At 40.2% G+C, this 24,704-nt stretch overlaps 3 protein-coding genes across 8 annotated transcripts; 1 reads left to right on the top strand and 2 right to left on the bottom strand.

Moving 5' to 3' along the window:
• Positions 1–224: 224 nt before the first annotated feature.
• Positions 225–4,204, bottom strand: prps1b (phosphoribosyl pyrophosphate synthetase 1B). 4 transcript variants are annotated; one of them, XM_034232656.1, is made up of 7 exons: positions 4,082–4,204; positions 3,230–3,413; positions 2,509–2,607; positions 2,175–2,299; positions 1,855–2,028; positions 1,522–1,681; positions 225–1,252 (listed from the first exon to the last, which is right to left on the bottom strand). In XM_034232656.1, exons 1-7 carry the CDS (start codon positions 4,090–4,092, stop codon positions 1,160–1,162), a joined length of 846 nt encoding a protein of 281 aa, XP_034088547.1. In that variant the 5' UTR covers positions 4,093–4,204; the 3' UTR covers positions 225–1,159. The 4 variants fall into 4 exon arrangements, with proteins under 4 accessions (XP_034088547.1, XP_034088546.1, XP_034088544.1 ...); XM_034232655.1 differs by having other exon boundaries at positions 3,224–3,413; positions 4,082–4,200; XM_034232653.1 differs by having other exon boundaries at positions 3,224–3,413; positions 3,832–4,151.
• si:zfos-1056e6.1 (uncharacterized protein LOC107988029 homolog) lies at positions 4,204–12,804 on the top strand. 3 transcript variants are annotated; one of them, XM_034232660.1, is made up of 9 exons: positions 4,204–4,264; positions 10,612–10,679; positions 10,837–10,884; positions 11,164–11,228; positions 11,314–11,351; positions 11,443–11,522; positions 11,893–11,955; positions 12,161–12,211; positions 12,404–12,804. In XM_034232660.1, exons 1-9 carry the CDS (start codon positions 4,255–4,257, stop codon positions 12,455–12,457), a joined length of 477 nt encoding a protein of 158 aa, XP_034088551.1. In that variant the 5' UTR covers positions 4,204–4,254; the 3' UTR covers positions 12,458–12,804. The 3 variants fall into 3 exon arrangements, with proteins under 3 accessions (XP_034088551.1, XP_034088549.1, XP_034088550.1); XM_034232658.1 differs by lacking the exon at positions 4,204–4,264 and adding an exon at positions 4,654–4,807; XM_034232659.1 differs by lacking the exons at positions 4,204–4,264; positions 12,161–12,211 and adding an exon at positions 4,654–4,807.
• A 422-nt stretch (positions 12,805–13,226) lies between these two features.
• Positions 13,227–24,460, bottom strand: LOC117556943 (voltage-dependent T-type calcium channel subunit alpha-1H-like). Its single transcript, XM_034232550.1, has 27 exons — positions 24,372–24,460; positions 24,051–24,143; positions 23,154–23,314; positions 22,555–22,603; positions 22,356–22,475; positions 22,050–22,198; positions 20,486–20,671; positions 19,835–19,952; positions 19,567–19,722; positions 19,377–19,457; positions 19,142–19,216; positions 18,793–18,878; positions 18,225–18,348; positions 17,870–17,938; positions 17,406–17,590; positions 17,118–17,244; positions 16,867–16,992; positions 16,448–16,537; positions 16,198–16,366; positions 15,744–15,910; positions 15,525–15,634; positions 15,292–15,425; positions 14,990–15,048; positions 14,422–14,500; positions 14,151–14,272; positions 13,918–14,076; positions 13,227–13,444 (listed from the first exon to the last, which is right to left on the bottom strand). The coding sequence occupies exons 1-27, from the start codon at positions 24,456–24,458 to the stop codon at positions 13,319–13,321; spliced, it is 3,207 nt and encodes a 1,068-aa protein (XP_034088441.1). The 5' UTR covers positions 24,459–24,460; the 3' UTR covers positions 13,227–13,318.
• Between the last annotated feature and the right edge of the window lie 244 nt (positions 24,461–24,704).

The following is a 24,704-nucleotide window of genomic DNA, read 5'->3' as shown; positions in this document are numbered from 1 at the left end:
GAAGCCTTCTCCAAGTTACCCGTTATTCAAATATAAATGTCATTGATTTGATTCACAGACATATTGATATTAGCTTTTAGCCCCTGCAAAAATGTATTGTGAATTGTCTGTTAAATAAACAGTTATTGCTCTGTATGATACTGGTTGCATATAAGTTTTATTAGCAATTATGCAAGGGAATATGCATTTATGTATGACATATTGTTATCAGAAATAGTGCCACATTTAAGGTTACAAATCATTTTATTAAGAACTCATCCTTAGATGCCAACCAAGAATTCACCTTATTGAAAAAGTAAACGCTAAGGTTTTGAATATGCACATCGACAAATCCTTCCTCCAGACATAAAAAAAATAAAAGCAGGTAAACATTTCTGAGCTCCAGCCTGCAGAGACCCTAAACTAAAAACCAGAGAGCTTCTTTATAGAAAGACCTTCAACGCCGAACCTCGACGGGTAAACCCTGGACAAACCCCACTCAATGGAGTGCACCTCAAGAGTAAAAAACAAAACATCCCAGAACATCTTTACAGCCCGATGAGATGTCAAAATGAGTCGTTGGGGGAGAAAAATAAGCACAGCTAAAAAAGGGTGGGGAAAGGAGAAGGCTGGAGGAAAAATGCATTCAATTTCAGACTGTTGAGGCACTCTTGGTTGAGTGGAGCTTCACTGTTAACTACTTCACTACACATTCACTTCATGAATTATCATCGTCCAAACGGCAGAGGACACAGGAGCAACATTAAAAACTACACTCAAGTCATTGTAACAGAAAGCACTGTAACAGTTTTATATAGCAGATGCTTCTCCTGACAACCACAAGCTCTTTAGACTAGATTGAAATGACTTCTGGAGAAGTGAATTGGTCAGAAGAAACTCTGTTCCTCAGTTGTATGAAAGAGGGGACAAAGTTCACAGTGGATAAACACTTAATCATCCAAGTACAATAAATATTCTGGCCTAGCTGCTTGCGATTGATTTGGTGCCAGACATGAAGATAAACAGCTCAAGGGGGTGACGGGGTCAGCGTTAGTAACAGACATGATATCAGTTTTCTTTCATGGTAAGTTAGCAGAAAACGTTGCTATGTTTGGGTTAGGGAATTCCCTCTTCTCTTATTTGGTGGAACAACACACAGTTAGATGGGAGCCATCATTTGTTACAAGGGGACGTGGCTGAACAGGTACGACACAGACTCGCCGTTGTGAGTTCTACGGATGGACTCAGCGAGAATCATGGAGATGTCAATAACCTGGAGGGAGAGAGGAGAAGAGGTTGTGAATATAGCTAGACTGGATGATTTGTATAATGGCAAAAAAGTAATTTATGAACTAAAAAGTTACAATTTCAAAATATCATTGCTCAAACAGAGGAGTTGCACCTCTGAATAATATTACTTTAAATACGGCTACATTTGATATCATTATTTTTCGTTACATTCTTTTTGGCTCGGGATATTGCTTCTTTTTCAGATTAAAAATGCAACCTTTACTCAAACCCTGGAACATGCTGTACCCTGACCTGTATTTTGGGACAATGCTTCATCTTCTCTTCCTGAGGGATTGTATTGGTGACCACCACAGCTTCAAAGCATGCATTGTTGATGCGTGAGATAGCTGGGCCGGAGAAGATGCCATGGGTTAGGATGGCATACACCTTGGTGGCACCAGCCGAAATCAGCCTAAGGGATAGAAACAGCATAATGAATGACAAAACTCCACATGACTTGGATATATTCTGAATAGAGATCTCTGAATTGAATCCAGTCATGATCTGTTTCCAAGTCAGTTTGACATCAGGACAGAATCGCAGCATCCCAATGCCGGTCTTCAAGACTATTTGTATGGGGCTTACTTGTCAGCAGCGTGACAGATGGTGCCACACGTGTCGGCCATGTCATCTACTAGAATGGCGACCCGATCTGTCACGTCTCCAACGAGAACCATGCGGTCCACCTCATTTGCCTTTTTCCTCTCCTTGTGAATAAGGGCAAAATCCACATTCAGTCTGTCTGCTATTGAGGTGACCCTGCAGAAGGAAAGTATAATGTCCAAAGTGTAAGTGCCAAAGTGTATAACGCAGTCAATTCAGAGCCTTGTCAGTGATAAGCAAAGCATACAAAAGCTTAATCCAAAATACATTTCAGAGGAGATGCTCAAGGGTACAACAACTACCTCTTGGCTCCTCCGGCGTCAGGTGACACAATAGTACAGTTTTTCCATTCAGGGATGTTCTCCTTGATCCATTTCAGCACGGCTGGCTCTGCATACAAGTTATCCACAGGAATATCAAAGAACCCCTGTAAAAAGACAAGAGAGGTACATGAGCTTGGTTCACAGGAGCTGAACATGTGTTGGAAGGACCGATAAAAGGCTCATATCTCCCTCTGTTGACATCTATGTGAAGTCAAGACTGTGAAAGTCACGTTTCTAATGTAGGTCATTTGAAGCCATATGACAGATTAATGGCAGGATACTGCTGTTTAGGTCTTGCTTTTGTGCTGCTCACCTGTATCTGTGAGGCATGCAAGTCCATAGTGATGATATGGTCAGCGCCTGACACCGACAGCATGTTGGCAACCAACTTGGCAGAGATAGGAGCACGGCTCTGCAACACAAATAGATCTACTCAGCCATATGAAATAACCAAACAGGCAAGCATGGCTCACTTCTAAAAATAGAATTCCAATGAGAGCCGACTCTAGACCTTAAAATTTGTAATTTAAAAATAGTTTGAGCATTGATAGGTAATATGCAAATATCACTAGGATGTACATAGGATGGCTGAACAGACATTCCTCTTTCATTTGGATCAGTAACATAAATTCAAAATAAATGTTTGGCCCAACTGCAATTTTGCCTATAAAATAGAAGGAATAAAACCTAGATTGCAATATAATACACATATGACAAAATCATTTTTTTTCTTGCATCATAGTAATGCTTAACAGATTAGATGTTATAGTTAAAACAATCCCATATATGCAAATATCATTCAAATGTTGCAATATAACAGACAATGAGCAGGATAGATACAGGAAAACAACAAAAAGCGATGGAGCTGTTTCAGCAAAGCATAGGGAAAACGAGAAAAGGAAAACAAACCAATACAAAAAGGGAATACGGCTTGTCAAGCAGTTACTGATGGACAGGGCTGCAGGCTTCTCGTCATGATTCTGGATGGCAAATGGCATGACTGAAGTAATTAGACAGATATCCCTCACCCCCACCTTGTCCTTCTTGTCTTGCCGGGCATACGGAAAGCAGGGGATGACAGCCGTGACCCTGGAGGCAGAGGCGATCTTGCAGGCGTTGATCATGATCAGCAGCTCCATCAAATTGTCATTGATCTCCCCACAGCCACTCTGCACTATATATACATCTTCCCCACGGACGCTCTCCCCTATTTCCACACTGCCAGGAGAGAGGTGACAAAACAAACGGCAGTTAGTGCGAAGGAGTTAACACACCATGTCAAGCAGGAGATACATGACACAGTAAACACTGGCTTTTTTTTCTTAATAGAGGTTAACTTCGTGGAGTTGAGCTGCATATATGAGCCAAATATTATCATTGTGAGAGGACATTATTATTTCAGTTTTGAGGCCAGTAAGATGGCTTTGTGGCCCAGAAGAACCACCAGACAGCTTGTGAGTTAGCATGAGTTCCTAGCCATGCGTGGTGGACTACAAGTTCCTAACAACACTGCGCGGCAATTTCACCATGACACCACGTTTCTATTTAATAACGTTAAATGTCGCTGGGCTACGACATTTGCGTATCAGGTATACCTCTGGTTCTAGGCTTGTTTTTAACAGCTACAACAACTCACCATGTTTCTTGGTTGCTAAATTTCTTCGTAACAACCTTCCCCAGCTCCAGACCCAGGCGGTCTGCTATTTTCTGAGATAGGTCCGGATGTGAGCTACCGCTAAATATTTTGATGTTTGGCATTTTGATGCAGTCCTGAGCGTCGTTCTGTCCGAGCGGGAAGTGGCAGCGGGCGGCTCTCGAGCCGATGGGTCCAAGACAACAACTGGAAAATATGGCAACAGCTGATAAACAACTCGTATCGTCCTTACCTATCCACCATTATGTCCCACACATCACGCGTGTGGCTCTTCCTCTCGGGGCGGCGCGCACGCTTTCACAGACGTTTTGCCGTGATGACGTCATCCGCGGGCGCGGGCGCGTGTTGTCTCGTTTGCCACATGCCAGCGCCATATAGAGAGGTCTATCTATATGGCGCTGCCACATGCGTACTGGTGAGATACTAGTAGTCTACTTGAGTATTTAAATTGTTTGCTACTTTGTACTTCCACCCCACTACAATTCAGAGGTAAATAGTGTTATATTACTCCACTATATTTGACAAGTACATTTGCATTGAGATATACTGTTTTTGAAACAATACATCATTAATTGGTTAAGTGTAATAAAGTGTTTTCTTCAATACGTGTGGTATGGTGCAAAAAATACAATTCATGCTGCTATCTTCGAATATCATAGCCCATTTTTTAAAAGATAAATCCCCGAGAGCCCCTGTTCAATTTGTTCACTTAAAACAGACCAAACACATTACGTGTATCTTAAATAATTGACAAAAACAAATTGCAACAGTGCAGAATCGATGGATTTATTTCGGCCAGGGTCTTATTTTGAAAGTCCCTGACCGGATGTCGTAGGAAGGCTTCTTCTCATGTCTCGTGCTGCTGTTGTTCGGATTATCAAAATGTCTCACGTCAGTTTTGATAAATCACCACGAGTATCAAAGGTCTGGTTCACTGTGAAACGGCTGGACAATAAAGGTTCGTAGCCTTCTGTTTTTGTTTTTACTTTGCGATCAGCGATATATAATTTTTTGAGCTAAAGATGAACTCTGTGTGTGCGTCTGTGTCCATGGCAACCAGCCTCCTTAACCCATTGAAGACTACATTTGGGCTCATGTAAGGCTCATGGAAATGATATACATACATCCAGGATCCAGCATACTAATGTCATTCATCCTTTCGAAAGTTGTTTTCTTTAACTTCTGCAAATGTCAGTTGTTTTAAAACCTACTTCTATAAATGGTCAAAGAGGAAAACAACAACAGCAACTGTATCTGACTGTTGAGTGATTGGCTGCGGCCCTGGGGCCTCATTTATAAAGGGATATACGCTCAAAAGATGGCGTACGCCAGTTTCTACGCAATGTTTGCGATTTATAAAATACTAACTTGACGGGAAAACGTGCGGTCCTCCACGCAAACTAACCCATGCGTACGCACTAAGCACAACAACGGAAGAGACGAGAAACTGCGACACCGTTGGCAGAAGGAAGAATGGAGAGAAATATGTGGAAATAATACCATAAATAAAATGTTACCTCTCATTTATCATATATGAATAATTCATTTTCAAACATTGATTAAAGCCAATCTTAAAATGATTAAACAAACAGACTCCTCAATGCACACAAAAACATAACTTGGAGAAATAAATAAATACGGATATGTTATTGAAAACCACCTCGAATATGTTGTGTTAATGTTATGAAATGTTTTCTCATAAATGATGCGGTAAGCAGGAGGACAGAATTACGTCTAAACTGACGCCGTTTTGCATTTCTATAGATACGAGCATGGTTTTATATTGGCCTACTATCATGTTTAATCGTGTTTTATGCCGTTTGCCAAGACTTGATAAGTCGCTCGTAAAACACAGGAGGTATGGAAGCTAAGAACACCATATGTGGTAAATTGTACAGCTAATAGCCTATAACACAACACATTAGTTGTATTTCCTTTAACTGGTGGATATAGGGTTGCTGCGGGGGGGTTGAGACGCACAGGCTGCAGTGGAGACGCTGCGCACAGCTGATCGACAGCTGGAACACAAACCACCAAATACAAAAACATCATTCAGATCCAGTCGTCATCAGTGCTGGAATTGGGCCGGTACGCACCGGTACGCAGTACCGGCACTTCTGGTTCTGACCCATGGAGTACCGGCACTTCTTGCTCAGTACCGGCATGCTGGCGGTACTCCGGTACTCATGCACCGTGCCAGTACTCAAAACTCTCCCGCCGTTCTTATTATACATCCATATATATATATACAGCCGCCCGGTACTCAGTAGATGCGTCATGAGGTGCCGAACGGACATTCTCATCGCTTTAACCGCTGGAGTTTCACAGCGGCTGTCAGCTGTTTACTCCTGTCATTCAAACAGAACGTGCTGGAGAGGGGGCGGGGCTTATCTTCTCCATGTAAATACTGTGGTGGAAACGACTATGTCAAAATTAACCTATTTGACCGTGATTTAATAGTAATACACGTTTCAAAATAATAATAATAATAATGCCGAAGTAACAACATACTGAAAACTGTTAGTAAAACCATGTTTTAATGCTTTACAATTTACATACCTAGATGCACGTGTGTTGTGTTTATGCAGTGCAACTCCCACCCAGTGGGTGGCTATGTAGCGTGATAGAACAGAGCAGGCACGCCCCCGAGAGAAGGAAAGCAAGTCACGTCACAAATTAGCATTTCTAAAATGTTAGCGTGGATTAATAAAAGTGCAAAAAGACAGCGGTTGTCGCCGGAAGAAACTTCAAATACAGAGAATGCTGTGCCTGTGTTGGAAATTGTGTCTGATGGGGAGCTTTCTTTGGTTGATCCTCCTGCTCCAAGTTCTAGTGCATTATCATTAGCACTAGCTCCGCCGCCTCCTCCAGAGCCTCTAACGTTAGCTGCTGCTGGCGCAACTGCCACCACCAACACCGGGCAAAGCGATGCACCTGACTGCTGGACAACGGACCAGGTGCAATATTTTTGCAAGACCAATGCATGGCTCCTTCTTAAAGATAGAAGCTAGGATGTCGGATATGCAGAGATGTCAAATCTTTGGGAATACACACTGGACAAGGACTGAAACTGTCAACTGAATGGGGTGAGTGTGCAGTGTCTCATTTCGGTGTTGACAAGGGCAAACAACAAGCTAGCCTGAGGAAAAAAAATCAAAGAACATAAAGAATCACAAGCCCATGTAAAAGCTGCTGACATCCTTACATCTGCTTCACGTGAAACTATTCAACATCAAGTGCAGTCTATGCATAAATCTGAATTAGACACCACTATCAGAGTTTTTCGAACGGCATATAAAATTGGCAAACATAGCCGGCCATTCACAGACATGCCAATTGATTTGAATGTACAGAAACTGAATGGGCTGAACGTGGGCAGGGTTTTGCACTCCAATAAAACCTGTGGCGAAATCATCGACCACATAGCTCATGAGCTGAAGAAAAAAATGGCAAAAGACATTACAGAAAACCAAAGAAAACTCTGTGTTTTGGTCGATGAATCTACCACTATTAGTGGTAAAACGGTGCTTGTTGTGTGTCTACGCTCAGCATTAGCTGATGCTGAGCCCGAAACGTTTTTTTGGGAGCTGATCGAGTTGGATGGAACAACGGCTGATGACATCACAAAGGCGTTAATGGAGTGTCTTGGAAGAGATTTTAACGAGGACTTTTTAGGTCAGTGTTTCGTTTCTTTGCATGTGATGGGGCTTCAGTCATGCTAGGGAAGAGAACAGGCGTTGCTACCCAGTTGTGTAGTAAATTCCCAAGCCTGTTTGTGTGGCACTGCTCCAATCATCGTCTAGAGCTGGCAGTTGGGGATGTGGTCAAGGAGGTCTCAGGGCTCAATCATTTCCAGATCTTTTTTGACAAACTCTATTCCTTGTTCCATGCCTCCCCCAAAAATCAGAGGCAGTTAGCGCAGTGTGCGCAAGCAGTCGGACAGCGTCTCCTGGTGATAGGGCGTGTTTTGTCCATCCGCTGGGTGGCTTCAAGTGAAAGGAGCGTCAGAGCAGTCTGGGAAAAACTACCGAGTGCTTCATGATCACTTCACAAATGCTGCAAACGACACGAGCAGGGATTCCAGAGACAGAGCAAAGTACAAGGGCCTGGATGATGTGCTCACATCTGCAACGTTTGTCAGCAATCTGGGACTGATGTACGATGCGCTCACAGAGCTCAGCGACCTCTCTCGGCAACTCCAAAAAAGAGAGATGACACTGCCTACAGCAGATAGGCTCTTAACTCGAGAAATACGAGTTTTTGAATCCATGGTCACCATGCCTGGCCCACACATGACTACAGTTCATACAGCTCTAGCTGAGAAGTCCTTCAAGGGTGTTGCCTTGCGTGAGAATGGCAGGCTTGTACAGATTCATGCAGGTCAGTTTTTCCGCAGTATGGTAGAGAATCTGAGACACAGAATGACTTCCACAACCTCCTCTCATGTCAGCACAAGAGAAATCCCATTACATGGCCGGGAGGCCCGGGACAATCAGCTAATCCAGGACATGAAAGTTATCCATCCTGGAAGTTGGCCTGAAGAGGAGTTAGACGTACAGTATGGGGACGTAGAGGTGCTACGTTTGTGCGAAGTGCTGAAAGTGGACAGAAGAGAGACTGTTCAGGGCTTTCGCGAATACAAGGAAACCAGGGCATCCCGTACACCTGCTGCCATGGAACCTCTACTGAAAGCAGTCCGAAACATCGCTGTCTCCACTAGTGAGTGTGAGCGGGCATTCAGCTGCATGAACGATATCCTTACTGCAAAAAGGAATGCTCTCTCTGTCAGCCGACTGTCCAGCCTGGTTTTCATTAAATGTAATGGACCATCACTAGGACAGTTCAATCCGGAACAGTATGTGAGGTCCTGGCTGGCAAAGGGAAGGAGAAGTGCTGATGAAAGAGCCTGTCCAGCTCCAGCCCCTGATACTGATGTCCCCAAGGCCTTCTGGAGCCTTTTCTAACAATGTGAAGTATATTGCAAAGCAGTTCACCCAGTGAGAAGACTTTTGGCATAATGTGCCGATTTGTACAGATCCTGGAGATAGAAGGACTTCAGACCAACCAGGGAGTTATCTGATCAGCTTGGTGTTCAATGTAACTCTTTACCATGGCTCAGACTTTGTTACTTGCAGTTACAGTTTCTCATTTTAGATTGTGCACATTTTGCATTTGTTTTTACATGTTCTTTGTTCATGCTCTTTATCATTTTTCTGAGTTGGAAAGTTAGATTGCATCATAGTTTACTTTATACATATTTGTATTCTTCAGTGGTGAAGTATATTGCAAAGCAGCTCAGCCATGTGAGAAGACTTTTGGCACTTTTTCGTTTTTCGTTTTCTGAGTTGGAAAGTTAGATTGCATTCAAAATGTACAGAAATACTTAATTTTGTTAAAGCTTTTTATAAAAAATGCTTCTGACCAGAGCTTTGTTTCCTTGTCAGTAATGTTGAACACCACCAGAGGGGCTCTCACCTGAAAGGTCTCTGCTTCATGTGTCTTCAGCAGAAGATCTAGACTTTGATTGCTATATTTTCAGTTAATATTGACCTTACTGAGCTTTAGCCATATCCGCTGCCTATCATAAAAAATGTTAAGTACAGTGAACCTTTCTAAAATATACAGTAGTAAAGAGACAAACCCACCAGCATTATAGTAGCCAAATTCTTGTTTGTGGGCTGTATATATAAAATTGACTTGAAAAAGTTGCTGATTGTAGAGTACTGGCACCTTTTTCATTCCAATTCAAGCACTGGTCGTCATGACTCCACACCGGGGGGATTCCCCGTTCACTTCTTACAGTTTCTCATCAAGGGGGTGTCTCCTGTCCCCGGTACAAACACACTGCCTGAGGAAGGCTATGTGTATTGTTTTTGTCATGAACCTTTTTCGGGCCATTTATTTATTTATTTTGGTGACGATCCGACCTCCATGCTGCTACTCTGGTTCAAACTGCATCCACCAAACAATATGATTTATCTCGACCTCCCCAAAATAACCAAAATCTGACACGGTGTGAGATGTCTTTTTTAGCTGTTCTGTCGTCATTTCCTGCGATCTTCTTCATAAAGTCAGTCAGAATGAATGAATGAATGGGCGTTTCTTTGACTATTTATAGGCAAATATGGGCGTTACGTGAAGCCCGCAAAAGCTGCACCGCATTTCGAGTCGGTTGTGATTTATAAAGGGAAACCGGCGTAGGAAGTACTGTACGCACTTTCCTCGCCGGTGCGCAATGTTTGGTGAATCGGAAAATGTCGGAAAATGTCTGTACCTATTTTTTGGATTTCTACTACGTAAGCAACCTTCCCACGTGAATCCTACGCACAGCGTTATAAATGAGGCCCCTGATCTCTGATTTAGTTATTCAAAGAGTGAATACAAATCCTATGTCCTGTGAATATGGGAGTAATGTTAAAGTAACTAAATGATCCCGGGTATTTGTGTGTGTTTGTGGTTGCAATAGTGCTCTTTTGGTTAACACATCATTTAAATATGCTTATAAAGTAAATAAAAAAAAAACATTATTAGAGGGTTTAAGGGTCAATATCACACTTGTGTACGTTGCACTGGATCGTGATCGGCTTACAATAGTTGTTATTTCAAGACATCTTGTTTGTATGTTTATACATAAAACCAAAATATATAAGTGGGCATAGATAAACAGCTTATCACTAAACTATACAGAATTAGAAAACATATTCTTCATTAATAAAGCCTTTAGAGAGAGAGAGACAGTATCTAATGTTGTATCTGTTGCAGATGACAGAGTGGTGGCTCTTCGAGAAGTGTCCATTCCTCCAGCAGCTGAGGTCCCCACGGTCATACAGGTGTGCATTTCAACCTCATTATAATCACACCTGTAAATATGTTCTTGCTCACCTATCAGATATAAATATATAAACATTACAATATTATTAGAGATCATTTATGAAAATACCTAAATAACTGAAATGCTCTGGTGGTTTAATTTTTTTTTTCTTTCAGATTCTCAGCACTACCTTTAGGCTGAACTCTTCTGATGTCATATTCAAGGTAAAACAACTATGTTGTCCTCATGTGAGAGATTTGTCTGAATGATATTTATATGTCTGCATGATATTGTTGAAAAGAAAAAAAAGTAGTGATGTCACAAGGACAAACCGTGGGAGAGCCAATGGCCTCCAGCACATTTTGCCACAATGACAAACTAATGCAAACACAGACACACAAGGTGAAAACAAAACTGAATACTGAAAAATACTGATTTGAAAACAAGCGTTTGGTTGTTGCTGAAATGGTTGAAAGATTCATTTAACTTTGCTATGGTTGCAGGTAAGGAATCATCGTGGCTGTCTGATCCCTCTGAACAGCTTGATCCCTGCTAACAGCAAGCATGTGTAAGGAGTCTTTGACTGTAGTCGGTCTTTTCAGTGCAAGCACTTACTCATATCATCTGGTGACATGTGTTTTTTTTTACTACAGGCCTTATGTGCTTGAAGTATCCAAGATCTTTCAGCATGGTAAGAGTGGAGTCACGTTTTGTTCCCTTTGATAATGTTTTCTTAAGCTGTGGATCCAGATCTGGACAGGTTGTGATGTTTCTGTTCCCAGTGCGTCCGGCACCCAGAACCATTCCCATGACCGTGATGAACAAGAGCATGAAGACCAGGCTACAGACTATTGACAGGAGGGTAAGACAGACACAGTCATATTACTATAACTGAGGTTTGGTTATCGCAGATGATTCATGGTTTAATCAGCAGGGCTGCTCTAACATAACATTGCTTTCTTGTGTTTCCTTTGAAATAGCCTTCATTATGTTTTATGTGTCAATGAGGAGATTATTAAGTGCAGGAAAACACAGCTGAGAACTATACTAAAATACATAGTGTTTGGTAAAGTCTGTTTACCTGTTTTACTGTAAATATATTATTATGTGCGAATTGACTGTTTCTTCATGCAATTTTTATTTTGTCTGAATTTTAAAGCATAACATGAATTAAGTTTTGTTTAAGAATTAACATTATCATGTTTTGAATTAAGTTCCATGTTTTATTGTAGATTCAGAGACTGGAGGAGCTTCTGCCTGAGATCCAACTCAGACGCGACGAAAAACTAAGCCAGGTATTTTCCTCTGGTTTTAACAGGGAACACAATGTTAACCATAACACAGCCATGCCTATGAGCGTAACCCTGACCATTTAGTCATGAACAATTATTTGATAATATTGTGAAAATATGACAATATTACGGGGATAGTTTGTTTTACGGTTATACTGTTAAGAGTTATCCCTACATCCACGTGACCATGGCCTCTGTCTTTCCTCAGGAGATTGAATGTCTCAACCAGAAGTTGAGCTTTCTTCATAAGAGAATGCAGGCAAGTCATTCTGATCAAACAAAAATAAATACTTCATCTTATTGTAATTTTTCATTTAGCTGCAAACATCTCAGAAACATACACAAAGGTTTCAATATTCTTTAAGTCTCTCCGTTGTTTTTGCATACGATGTGTTTCTTACTGCACATTTTTCTGTTTTGTGTTTGCACACACTTCCCTGTTTTGTCGCAGGTTGCAGACTCTCGCAGCTGGAAGGGGGTGCTGAGCAGAGCCCCTCTGTGGTAAACAAAAACCTACATTTCTGTCTGTAATAGAAGAGAAAAAACCTTCTTCACTGCAGATGTTATCATGTCCCCATACGAAGATGGATGAGGACCTTGATTTCTACCATTTATTTTCATAAAATGTGTTCAATGGTGTGGTTTTTAATACAATTTCATTGTTATTTATGCTCTGAAAAACAGTTACCTTTCATACACATTGTTCTGCCTGCAAATATGTTGTGTCATTATAGTATATTTTTGTGACTGGCCTTACTAGGATTAACTATGGAAGCCAAGCTATGGTTTGAGCAAATTACCTTATATTGTGTGTACCATGAAATCAATGAAATAAAGGAGTAAAGGTGAGATTGACTTTTCTTCGTCTTCCTGTAATGTCCTGTTGTATGCTTACTCTTTTGGAACAGGAAAATATACATTCAAAAACTACAAGTCTATTTGCAATAGCCTTTCTCCCTGTAAAGAGGTCAAAACTTGAGATGCTGAAAATCTAAAAGCCTCCATGTTTCATGCTCTGTTTTTGTTACATGTTCCCATACCACCCTCTGACATCTCCTTACCCTTTAAAGAAGTAGACTTTGCTCTTAATAATTTAAGCATGTATGTGTTCAGGACTGCCTCGTGTGTTTTCTTTCCATCCAATTGCTGTCGTATTGTCATAATGGCCAAGGGACTTTGTCGAGGTGTTTCACATTGATTCTTCATACTAGATCTGAAGTATTTTTATATAACAACCAAAACAAGAAATGAATGAATAGAAAAGTAAAAAGTGATCCATGTGGAAATCAAGTTCTATTTATTCATGTTATGAAAAAAAGGTACAGAAACAAAGAATCAAACTTCAAGTAATCACATTTACAAATATTCACTCATTACTTAAAACACCAACACTGCCCCGGAGACTCGTGCCTGCATTGTCCGACGGCTCCTCCTCCTCCTCATCCTCCTCGTCCTCCTCCTCCAGGGGGAGACAGAAATTAGTGGGGTTGCTCTGAAATATTAAAATATTCCTCTGTTACTTTGGTATTTAAATCTTAAAATAAGAAATAAAAGTTGATTTGTCTTATAATTATTAATATTTGTTTGTATTATCTAATAGTATTTTTAGCTTTCAAACTAAGATTTAAATACCAAAAAATAAGTAGCTGTTATATTGCTCTTTCCATGAAACTTAATGTACATGTGTAGATATTTGTCATTTCAAACAACCCCTGTGTATTTTTTCGTTTTTATTTGACTAATTTTGTTCGGTATTTAATTTATAATTTTCGGGTCTCTAAAAATATATGATTTGCAAAACTGTACTTTTAATATAATGTGACCCCAAAAAAAAAACGTAATAGGATTCTTTTATTATAAAATATAAGAAATTACAAACCTGTTAAAGATTTACAGCTGTTGTTTATAAATACTGGCTATGTGTTTCTGTGCTTTCTTGGTCTGTGATTGTTGTAGCAACTGTACCTCGTTGCTGTCCTCCAGAGCCTGCATTATGGCTGCCACCACCAGGTTGACCAGTACAAACTGGGCCATGACCACGAAGGAGGAGAAGAACATGGGGGAGACGTGGGAGAGGTAGGTCACACAATCGATGTCGGTGGGACGACACTCCCTCAAAGTGTCCTTGAGAAACAAAGGGCAGGATTCAGACAGGCTGATAGACTGACTCACAGATTGCTCTCTCAGCAGTGACCTACCTTCATTATTGCGCTCCAGTTGTCTCCGGTGCACACTTGGTACAGCGTGAGCAGGGCCATGCCAAAATGCTCAAAGTTAGCATGCCGATGTAAGCCAAGGCAGGGATTCTCTTCGGTACATTCTGATGGAAACAGAAGCACACAATTCAAACATACAGATACTGTTTTCAAACAAAAATCAAGTGTATTCATCCACAAAAAAAAAAATGTATCAAGAAAATGTGTCTCTTTCTCATATTGATGTGTGTACTCTGCTAGTAGTGTGACTGACCTAGGTTGCCGAAGAGCTCCACTCCCAGCGCAGCGTATATAAAGAAAAAAAAAGCGAACAGAAGACAAATGCTCCCAACCTAAACAAAATTAAAATGCATGTTAGATCTCCCACAAACAACAACAAACACTACAATCTGTAGATCTTCAAATAGGGACCAGGACCTTATGTGCCTTAGCTAGAAGAAATGACAAGCCTTTATTTCTGATTACCAATGTTTTTTAAGCATGGCACCTTTTTTTAGTAGCATTTTATGTTCTGCTCCATTTACAGAGACATCTGTAAAATGATAGAGAACTTTTAAATGACCAGAGATCTACGACTACTGTAAAAGCAATATAATAAGATCTTTATTGGTTTGCGAATTCAATAATAAAACTGACTAGCGTTATAGGCTCTCTAGGGTCCAAACAGAGATACATCAGGATCACAATCTGCATACTTTAAACATTCAAATATTTATCAACTCTAGCACAAATGTAGCAGGAACATCTCCATGGAAATTAAAATAATTATTTCTCATTTTGCATCTATAATGAATCTAGCAGAAACAAAATCAAGTTTTTACCTGTGACAGCGTCTTGATAATTGTTTTCAGGAGGACTCTTATTTTCTTGTGCTTCAGCACTGAGGAGAGACACAGGAGATGTTAGGAATGACTTTGTGTATATGCATGCAAAACACATACACTTAATTAGACATTTTCGCACCAAAAGCTATCCTTAAGAAACGTTTCCCTTTTTCAAGTGTGTGTCTGAGATTGTGTGTGTGTGTGTGTGTGTGTGTGTGTGTGTGTGTGTGTGTGTGTGTGTGTGTGTGTGTGTGTGTGTGTGTGTGTGTGTGTGTGTGTGTGTGTGTGTGTGTGTGTACCTTTTGCTAGCCTGAGAACTCTACAGACTCTCAGGATGCTGGGATTAATGGGAATCCAGTCGGCCATTTCCATCCCAATGAAAACAATGCTGACGACGGAAACCAAGACAACCGCCACATCCAGATGATTCCAACTAAACAAACACAAACATTATGCACACAACACTATGAGTACTGACGTTTCCTAACATGCAAATAAGGAAATTGAATTCTCCATTATTGTAGCGTGTTACCTGTTTCGGAGGAACCTCCGTATGCCAAACGCCAGAATCTTCAAGAGGATTTCAATGATCAGGAGGAGAGTGAAGGCATAGTACGAATACTCTGTGAGCAATTCTATATACTGAACACAAAGACAGCAAACGGTTTATTTCCATCCCCTCCTAGAGTCAATGCACATTCCTTTTTTGTGGCATTTCTAAGCTGTAGACAGGGACGGTGTGTGCAATTACCAGAGGTTGTTTGTAATGTTGCAAGGCCATGATGAGGACACTGATCAAAATGACGGCAGTCATGAAGACGTCAAGGAAGTCGCTGGTACACAGAGTGTGTATGGAGCGACGCATCGGGGAGTAGTATGTGTAATATGGAGGCTGCGTAGGTATCTTCTTAGGCTTGTCTGAAATGTAGACACACAAAGATGGAGATATTCAGATGAATGTGAACAGAGATGGGAGACATATTAGTTACAAACGCCCAAAGTATTTAGAACTGCATTTATTGATATTTCTATATCGACAATGGGTGTAATGAAGTGTGTATTGGAAGACTTACACACATACGGTCACATCACATTTTTAGTTTTCAACAAAAATAATCTTGTAAACCCAGTACACTATCTGTTCTGAATACATTTTGTACATTGTTTTCAGTGTTGTGGTTTTTAGACTTTAAAAGGCTCCTTACTCCTGCTCGGGTCATGTGATGCTTCCTCTTCATTTTCTTTTTTTTGCTGCTGCTGACACCGGGCGAAGGTCTCCACCATTACACCGATAAACATATCGAGGAGGAAGAAGCTCATAACCATGAACGTGATGAAAAAAACAAGCATCCACTGGTTATGGTTTCTCACGGGCTTAGAAGAGAAGAAAATAAACATAAGAATTTATTTCTTCTGATACCATGTGTACATGTTGCATATTGCCAACAAAAATACCTGTTGGTCTATTCCCACAGCATCCAGTCCATCATACATTAGGTTCACCCATCCGTCCTTTGAGTACATCACAAAAAGGGACATCAGAGCCTAAATTGGAAACAAAGAAAGAACTGTGAAGTTATCACACTGCTATTTCTATTAAGTGTTCATCTTATTTGCTTAAACATCAAAGACACTACAAATAACTCTGTGTAAACAACAATAAAGTAAAACCTTTTTGAGGGTAATTTAAGTATATAATGGACCACATTGGGTGAAGATAAGATGACATTTTTTTAAATATATGAATGTTAAGCATGATTAACCAATTTCATTTCTAGTGTCTATTTTGTTAGTTTTGTGTTTGTAGATGCTGTCATGAATGCTTGCGGCCTCCATGCCTTTCCCTGTCTCATTCACAGAGCGTCAGTCCTTACCTGAGGCAGGCTGTCAAAGTTGTACGGCTTTTGCACCCAGAGATAGTTGGCTGAGAGACAGTCAGACTTGTTGGTGATGTTCTTTGTGTATTGACCCAAGCAGTGGAAGAACTTCCCTTTGAACAGCTACAGTGTACAGTGTGAGAGAGAAACAGAGACAGAGTGTTAATCCACCATTGCCATGTCATTACAAAGCCTTAACTTTCGATGCATAGGATAAGTGTGTGTGTGTGCGTGCATTTCCACAGTACCTGTACCCCAAGGATGCTGTAGAAAAAGAAGAAGGTGCAGCAGATGAAAACAATGTTACCGATGGGTTTGATGGATGTGATCAAAGCATCCACAGCCAGCTTCAATTTGGGGGCCCGCTTGATCACCCTGGATAACAGACATAAACAAACTTTTCTTAGAACCAGCACACACACACACTGCCAAATTACCCAACTATGACATGAGGTGTGATGCCAGCGCAGCCATATTACATAAACATGTGCATGAATCCACACAAAAAGAAAACACACATCTATGCTCTGTTGTACCTCAGTGGGCGAAGTGTCCGTAGCAGGCGCAAAACTTTGAGAATGCCCAGCATGTTGTTTTCGCCCGAACTGGCCAGAGAGATGATGATATGAATTACCGACAGAATCACCAGCGAACCATCCATGACGTTCCAGGAAGAGCTGCAGTAGCTGTCCTTCCCAAAGAACACACCGAGAGCTACAACCTGTTGTTACAGCAACAATGGATCAATTAAGACGTCTTAATACAATAATATGGGCCTTTTTCAAATACTCCTGAAAATCTGAGCTACAAAATGTATTTAAAGCTAGAAAATTATGAATGCAAAAATGTAACTTTATCTTTTTGTTTGATTTGCAATATATTGTTTATATATTTTCCTTTAATTCTCATTTCTGATCTCCACCCAGCAGGTATTGGACAGTTAATTTAACAAATTAGGGGTCATAAAGGTAAAAATGTTAAAAAACAAAACAGATCTTACCTTAAAGAGCATCTCTACCAGGAAGACACCGGAGAACACGTAACGCGACATATTCAGGATCCATCGCTCCTAAAGGGCAGGGTGAGATTCAATTATATCCTGCCTGTATTTGTATTACATTTAATCAAAACTCATATTACATATTATTTGTTCCATAAGATGCAAAACATTCATCTTGACTTTGTGTGTCTCTTATTCTGCATTGATGCCTCCTCTCATCCCACAGTACATGTAATATGATTACTGTGTGTGTTCTACATTGATTGTACGATGCTTGTGTGTGTCTGATTAGATAGGGTTGTGTTTGAGGGTTTAATTTATGTCTCCAGACTAACAGTAATTGCAGGTTTCTCACCGTGCTTTCATTGTGTATTGCAGGCCTCTCCATAGCAATGGTGACACAGCTTAGCAGGATGAATAGGAGAACCGTGCTGTCAAACAACTTGTGATAGATCAAACGTTGGCAAAATATTCGGAACCTAAAGACATACACACATACCTTAGTTAACAAAGTCCGTTAAACATAAGAGGAAGCAATTACAAGAGAAAGTGAGATGTTAAATATTTTTGATTCCCTTGGGATATGCAAAAAATACATCAAGTTTGTTTATCAAAATCTCTCTTTTTCACTTCCTGTAAAACATTGAAATATACATTTTGAAATCGGAAATCTACACATAGATGTATCAATCAAATGCGATGTGACTGGCTCAAACTGGTCGCAGATTCTGCAGTTTAAAAATAAATAAGCATAAGACTTTTTAACACCACATGCAATGCATTTAAAAACCTGTTTCACAATCAAAAAGTATTCGTGTATGATGGACAAACGGATTATTTGGCCCTGACATGTTAATTATTATTTATTAAATGTTTTGAGTACAGATGATGATGATAGAAATATCGTTACCTATTAATCGTACCTGTTCTGTGGAGAAAAGACGTAGAATGCCCACTCTTCATGTTCCTTGCACCAGTGGAGCATTTGCTGGATACAGGTCAAAGGTTTCTGAAGAGGGAGGGTAGAAGTTACACATCCGCTGCCTCTCTTTAGCCAAAGCATGAAATAAATATTTAAAAGAACCCCCATGAACATTAAAGCAGTACACTAGCATACATGTTGCTTAGAGATTTCCGGCAAAGACACATGACCATATTTATGCAAATAACCTAACATTTTCACCCCAGGATTAACTCTCGGTTGAGTTCAAAACCAGACTTAAGAACTATCTATTATATTCTATACTATAACTTTTACTCATAGGAACTTACATTGTCTTCTTGGGTATTTGCTGGTTCAGTGTCTTTCTCAGAGGTTAAGGGAGATTGGCTGGGTCTCGAGGGGTCCTGGAACAAAATGAAATAGCAAGGTGTGTGTGGGACAGTGTCTATGACTGAGCAGGTACATCACCCCATGTCTTACAAACCGTAACTATTATCTCAACAAGGGAGAAGCAAAAAAGTTTCTCACCAACATCTCAAAGATTCATGACTCTTAGGGACTTACTGTCTCTGAGGTGAAGCTGGTTACAGAGTCGTTGAAATCCTCGTCAACGTGAGAAGAGTCTTGAACGCATTCTGAGGACTCCTGGAACAACAGGAAGTAGAGTACGGCATTGGTGTGAATGTGAGTGTTTGAGTGTGCTTAGCTTTTGTGTGTAAAACATTGAGCTCTTGGAGAAGACAGAGGTCTTTACCTTTTCCTGGAAGCTCTGAACCACTATGCCCACGAGAATATTGAGAAGTACATGTTTTCCTAACATAATGACGGTGACAAAGTACAGGAAAGTCCATGGCGTGGTAGCCGTCATGGCGTTGTACAGCACCATGTTCCAGTCCTCCTGAGTCAGAATCTGGATTAATAGATTCAAAGAGTATATCACTGATAGATATTAAGGCAAACAATGGTACAATAAGGGTGGATTACAATCATGAGAGCTCAAATTAAGAAATACAAAAACGTACCTGGAACACAGTGACCATGGACCAGAGCAGGGTGTCAAAGTTTTTTCGCTCAATGATTATATCTCCTTGAGGGTCCTTGAATATGAATTGACCACCAAACAGATGCATACCCAGTACACTGCAGAGAAACCACAACATCATTGAAATCCAGGGGTGAAAGAAATACTCAGACCCTTTACTTATTATGTAATACCACTCTAAAAATACTCCATTACAAGTAAAGATCCTGAGATCAAAATGTTCCTTATGTAAAAGTAGAGAAGTATTATCAGCTAAATGTATCTAAAGTATCAAAAGTAAAAGTACGAGATGTCGAGAACATGTTGTATAGTTTGTGTACTGCTGAGTAGAATAGTAGTGTATATATCTTATCAACACACCATGTTATTTATATAAAAAGTAACCGAGTGTCAGATAAATTAACTGCAGAAAAGTAAAATGTTTACCTCTGAGTGCCAGATAATATTAATGTATTCCAAATTATAACTACGTAAAGTACTTGAGTATACGTCTACAATTACCACTGTTCAAATGTGTGTATCTCATGGGTGATCATTATTGTATAGAACATATAATATGGGATTTTCTGCCATACTACAAATGTCTCGAACGAATGATAGAGAGGGAGGTTGGATCTGTGTGTGTACATGCCTGCAAACGAAAGTGAAGAACAGCAGCAGCATGCAGAGCGGGCCTGCCTCGGCGATGGTCCTCTTCAGCACCAGCAGCTGTCTCAGCAGGTATGGAAGGAAGTGAAGAAGCCTCACAAACCGCAGCAGACGAAAAGCGCGCAGCACTGACAACCTGCCATCTGATTTGGCAATTAGCTCCCACACACTGAACACCACAAACAAGAAGAAACACTAACTTAAGTAAAGGTATTAGCAGCAAAATGTAAATTGAAGTACTTTCCCTTTAACCTAAAAATTAGGTGAGATATGGACATTATTGGCATAGAACCATATAAGATTTACAGTAAGCAATTAGGGTGCGTTCACACCTGCCTTGTATAGTCCGGTTGAATCGAACCCTCAGGCTAAACGAACCTGTAGCTGCTCCGTCCACACTCACAACAACGTCATACAGACATAAATAAAGCAGCGACTGTATTCACCATGACATAGACAGTCTGTGTTTTGTATATGTTGAACTTTTGTCCAGTTTCTGAACAGATATGAGGAGCTGTGAGCTCTGAGTGTGTGCTAACAGCTAACGGCTGATGTGTTGGGCCAATCACGAAGCGTAATTTCGTGACTGGCAGCAAAAACAACCAATCACAGCAGTGCTTCTATGGCTGGCTCTGTCCAATCACAAACAAGAAGACGTTCTCCCTAAGGAATACCCTTTCCGTCCAATGTGAAATACTGTGGCGTTTTCTGAAATGCTGTGGTGTTTTCTGAAATGCTGTGGCGTTTTGTGAAATGCTGTTGTGTTTTGTGAAATGCTGTGGTGTTTTGTGAAATGCTGTGGCGTTTTGTGAAATGCTGTTGTGTTTTGTGAAATGCTGTTGTGTTTTCTGAAATGCTGTTGTGTTTTCTGAAATGCTGTTGTGTTTTGTGAAATGCTGTTGTGTTTTCTGAAATGCTGTTGTGTTTTCTGAAATGCTGTTGTGTTTTCTGAAATGCTGTTGTGTTTTCTGAAATGCTGTTGTGTTTTCTGAAATGCTGTTGTGTTTTCTGAAATGCTGTTGTGTTTTCTGAAATGCTGTTGTGTTTTCTGAAATGCTGTTGTGTTTTGTGAAATGCTGTGGTGTCTTGCACTTCAGGGCCACCGTAACAGGTACTTATCAATGAACTTTAATACAATTATTGAGTGCATGAACTTAACTTATCTCCAGTACTGATTATGGTATCATAGGCATAGCATAATATTATTCTGCTTTTTATCGTCAACAAATACACGTCATATCATTTTAATGACGTGGTTGGTCAATCATATAATATCAGCGTATCATGTGTGTTTATTTGTAACTCACTATGAGGGTTAATAAATTAAGTATTAGAGTACAATACTTGAATTATGCACTAAGTTACTTTCCGACATTGATAACTTGTATAAATATATACATGGAGTCAGTGTCATAAACCTCCATTTTTGTGTAGAATTGTCAGACCCCAAATAATGAAATTGGTTGAACGTAATATACATTTCAAAGATTTTACAGGATATAACTCTGAGTGTAGTTCTCATGTGGGACTGGATGGGATTACATTACCTGACAATAACAATGGCAAAGTCGAAGATGTTGTTCAGATCAAAAAAGTATTTGAAGCGGAGTGCGACCAGTTTTAACGTCATCTCCACAAAAAATACAAATGTGAAAACGATGTTACAGATGTTTAACACGTATGTCATCTCAGGAGGCTGTTGGAAGAGCCAAAAAGGAAAATAAAGAAGGAAAAGAAGAAATTGTTAATATCTCATTATAGTATTCCTCTTTTCACCCCCAGCATAACAAAATACTCTAATCAAACCACAGGAATCCATAGAAGCCTAGACAAAGAAACACTTTGCTCCTCACCTGATTATGATGTTCAACTGCAATGGTGATAATACTGAGGAAAACAGCAAACATGATCACATGGTCGAATTGTGAGCTCTCAACCAACGTCTGAATGTGCTTGTTGAAGGGTGTCAAAATCTAAAAGATAAGGGAGTCAGTTAGATGGGGCAGCAGTGTTGTAACATTGGTACTGCAGAAAGCTGCTGACGAGCCTCACCGATCCCAAAGTTCCCTTTTGGCCGGCATTGGGTTGCACCTTGTTACTTCTATGGGTTGAAGCACATGAACAACAGTAAGTAACTAAAAAAGACCAAGAGAGAGTTAGTTCCATGTTAAATAATGATTTCATGTTTTGTTCTGTGTATTTTCATCTTTGTTTGCTTTTGAATGAATCTCTTTCTGGAATTGCCTCTAAACATTTTTGGGGTCCCATTCTGAGAAAACACATATTGACTAATGCAATTATTCCATGCCAACACATTCAGTTTCACATGGAGAGCAGTAGGCACGTTGAACTAAGATCATATTCAAGATTCATTTTAACATTTGTCTCTGGGTGCAAAGGACATTTATTTTTCTCTACCTAGACATTCCCAACCTGAAACAAAAAAAGCTATATTATGACTACGGCATTTGCATATACTGTAGGATTATCTTCTGGAAGTAATCGAATAATGCATCTTGCATAATCTTACACCGTTGTACACACAACAGCACTGAAAAGTACTATTTTGACGGCAAAAACACAATGCATTTTACAGTAAGTGGTACTGACATCCTGGTTGTACAGTATACAGAGCTTAAAGAGTGACTTACCTGTTGAACCTCCGTAGCCAACAGGCAAACCTTCGACAGAGCAGAGGCAGAGTGTTACGCGCAGCACCGGGACTCGGCTCTTCTGACTTCAGTTTCATATTCTCCAAGAACTGGGTGGCGATGACGACTGCGCAGACGTTGACTATGATGAAGGAGCCCATCTGGTTGGGGAAGTAAAGAAAGGGTATTTAGTGCAACTGCTCAAAAACTGGGAAAAAAATCTAAAGCAAGCCTCGTTTGTCTTTCCTCTTCATTCTCATTTTCTTTCAGTTTCTTTCTGGTTATTCTTTTCTTTTGCATGCTCTTACCCATTTTCTATAACTCTAGTGTTTAATTTGAAAATAAAAGGGTTGCAAGTTTTGCAAAAGTGCAATTCAAGTGTCCAAATCATTTGTTCTCAGTCTGAAATTAAATAACAAAACCAAAATAAATAAGTTGTAGCTTATATGTCTTTTAATATTTCTTCAACATGATCACATGTAAAACAAATTGTGAGGACATAGCTCCCATTTGCTGTTAACCCAAGTGAAAAACACAAATCTACAGTTATCAGATGGCTCTCTGTCTCCAGGTCATTTGAAAAAGAACTGCAGCAAGCCAGGAGTAAAGTGAAATGTAAGTATTCATTGAGTCTCATTATTATGCAACAGGGTTTCAGCATTGGGACAACTATTTTGGATTCAATAAAGACTCACTTTCAATGTATTTGACTGCTGCTGTTGGGTTTTCATGATTGTTACTGAAGTTATTTAACCAACTTTACAGACCCTTTTGTCTACCAGATCTCAAATAAACCACATGGAATAATACCAAACCATCATTCAGAGGTTGTTAGAGACCTAGAAACACAGTCAAATACTAAGGTTGTTAACTGCAAAAAGACAAAAGGCTACTCACAATGGTGACCAGCATGAAGAATAAAAAACTCAAGAAGGAATGAGCATCCATTACGAAAAACATGATCTCAGCCCATCCTTCTAGTGTGACAACCTTTGGGGGACAGAGAGATAGAGTGATATAAATAACATTTATAGAGTGAATTACATAGAACTCTACGCTCACCATGTTTTATGCTACCACATGTTCACATACAAATGTATCCCTGCATCAGAATCAGAAACAGGTTTATTACCAGGTAGATTAACACACACAGGGAATTTGACTTGGTGTTGAGGTGCATACACAGATAGAAAACTTTATAAAGAAAGACCTTATTACCTGGAATATGGTTATCCAGGCATAGAAGATGTTGTCGAAGTTGATCACTCCCCGGTAAGGGGTTTTTCTCACTAGCACGACAGACATTGTAGAAAGAGTGCCAGTTTACACAGGTGTGTGAAGCCACTGTAGGGATTCCCCAATTCACAGCTGAGGCATTGTGGGGGGCAGCCAATGAGCAGTTTCCCCCATTCTCTTGGTAAGGGGGTATATCTCGGCAGTGTTGCATCCCGCTCTTGCCTTCCCCCGTACAGACAAACGGAACGTTTTCATCAAACTCGGTCTCGAAGTATGGGCTAAGGGACATGCTGTTATTTCTGTACAGAAAAAGAA

This window comes from Gymnodraco acuticeps, unplaced genomic scaffold (genome assembly GCF_902827175.1).
Source record: "Gymnodraco acuticeps unplaced genomic scaffold, fGymAcu1.1, whole genome shotgun sequence".
Taxonomy (NCBI): domain Eukaryota; kingdom Metazoa; phylum Chordata; class Actinopteri; order Perciformes; family Bathydraconidae; genus Gymnodraco; species Gymnodraco acuticeps.
This window is presented reverse-complemented; position numbering and strand designations above follow the sequence as displayed.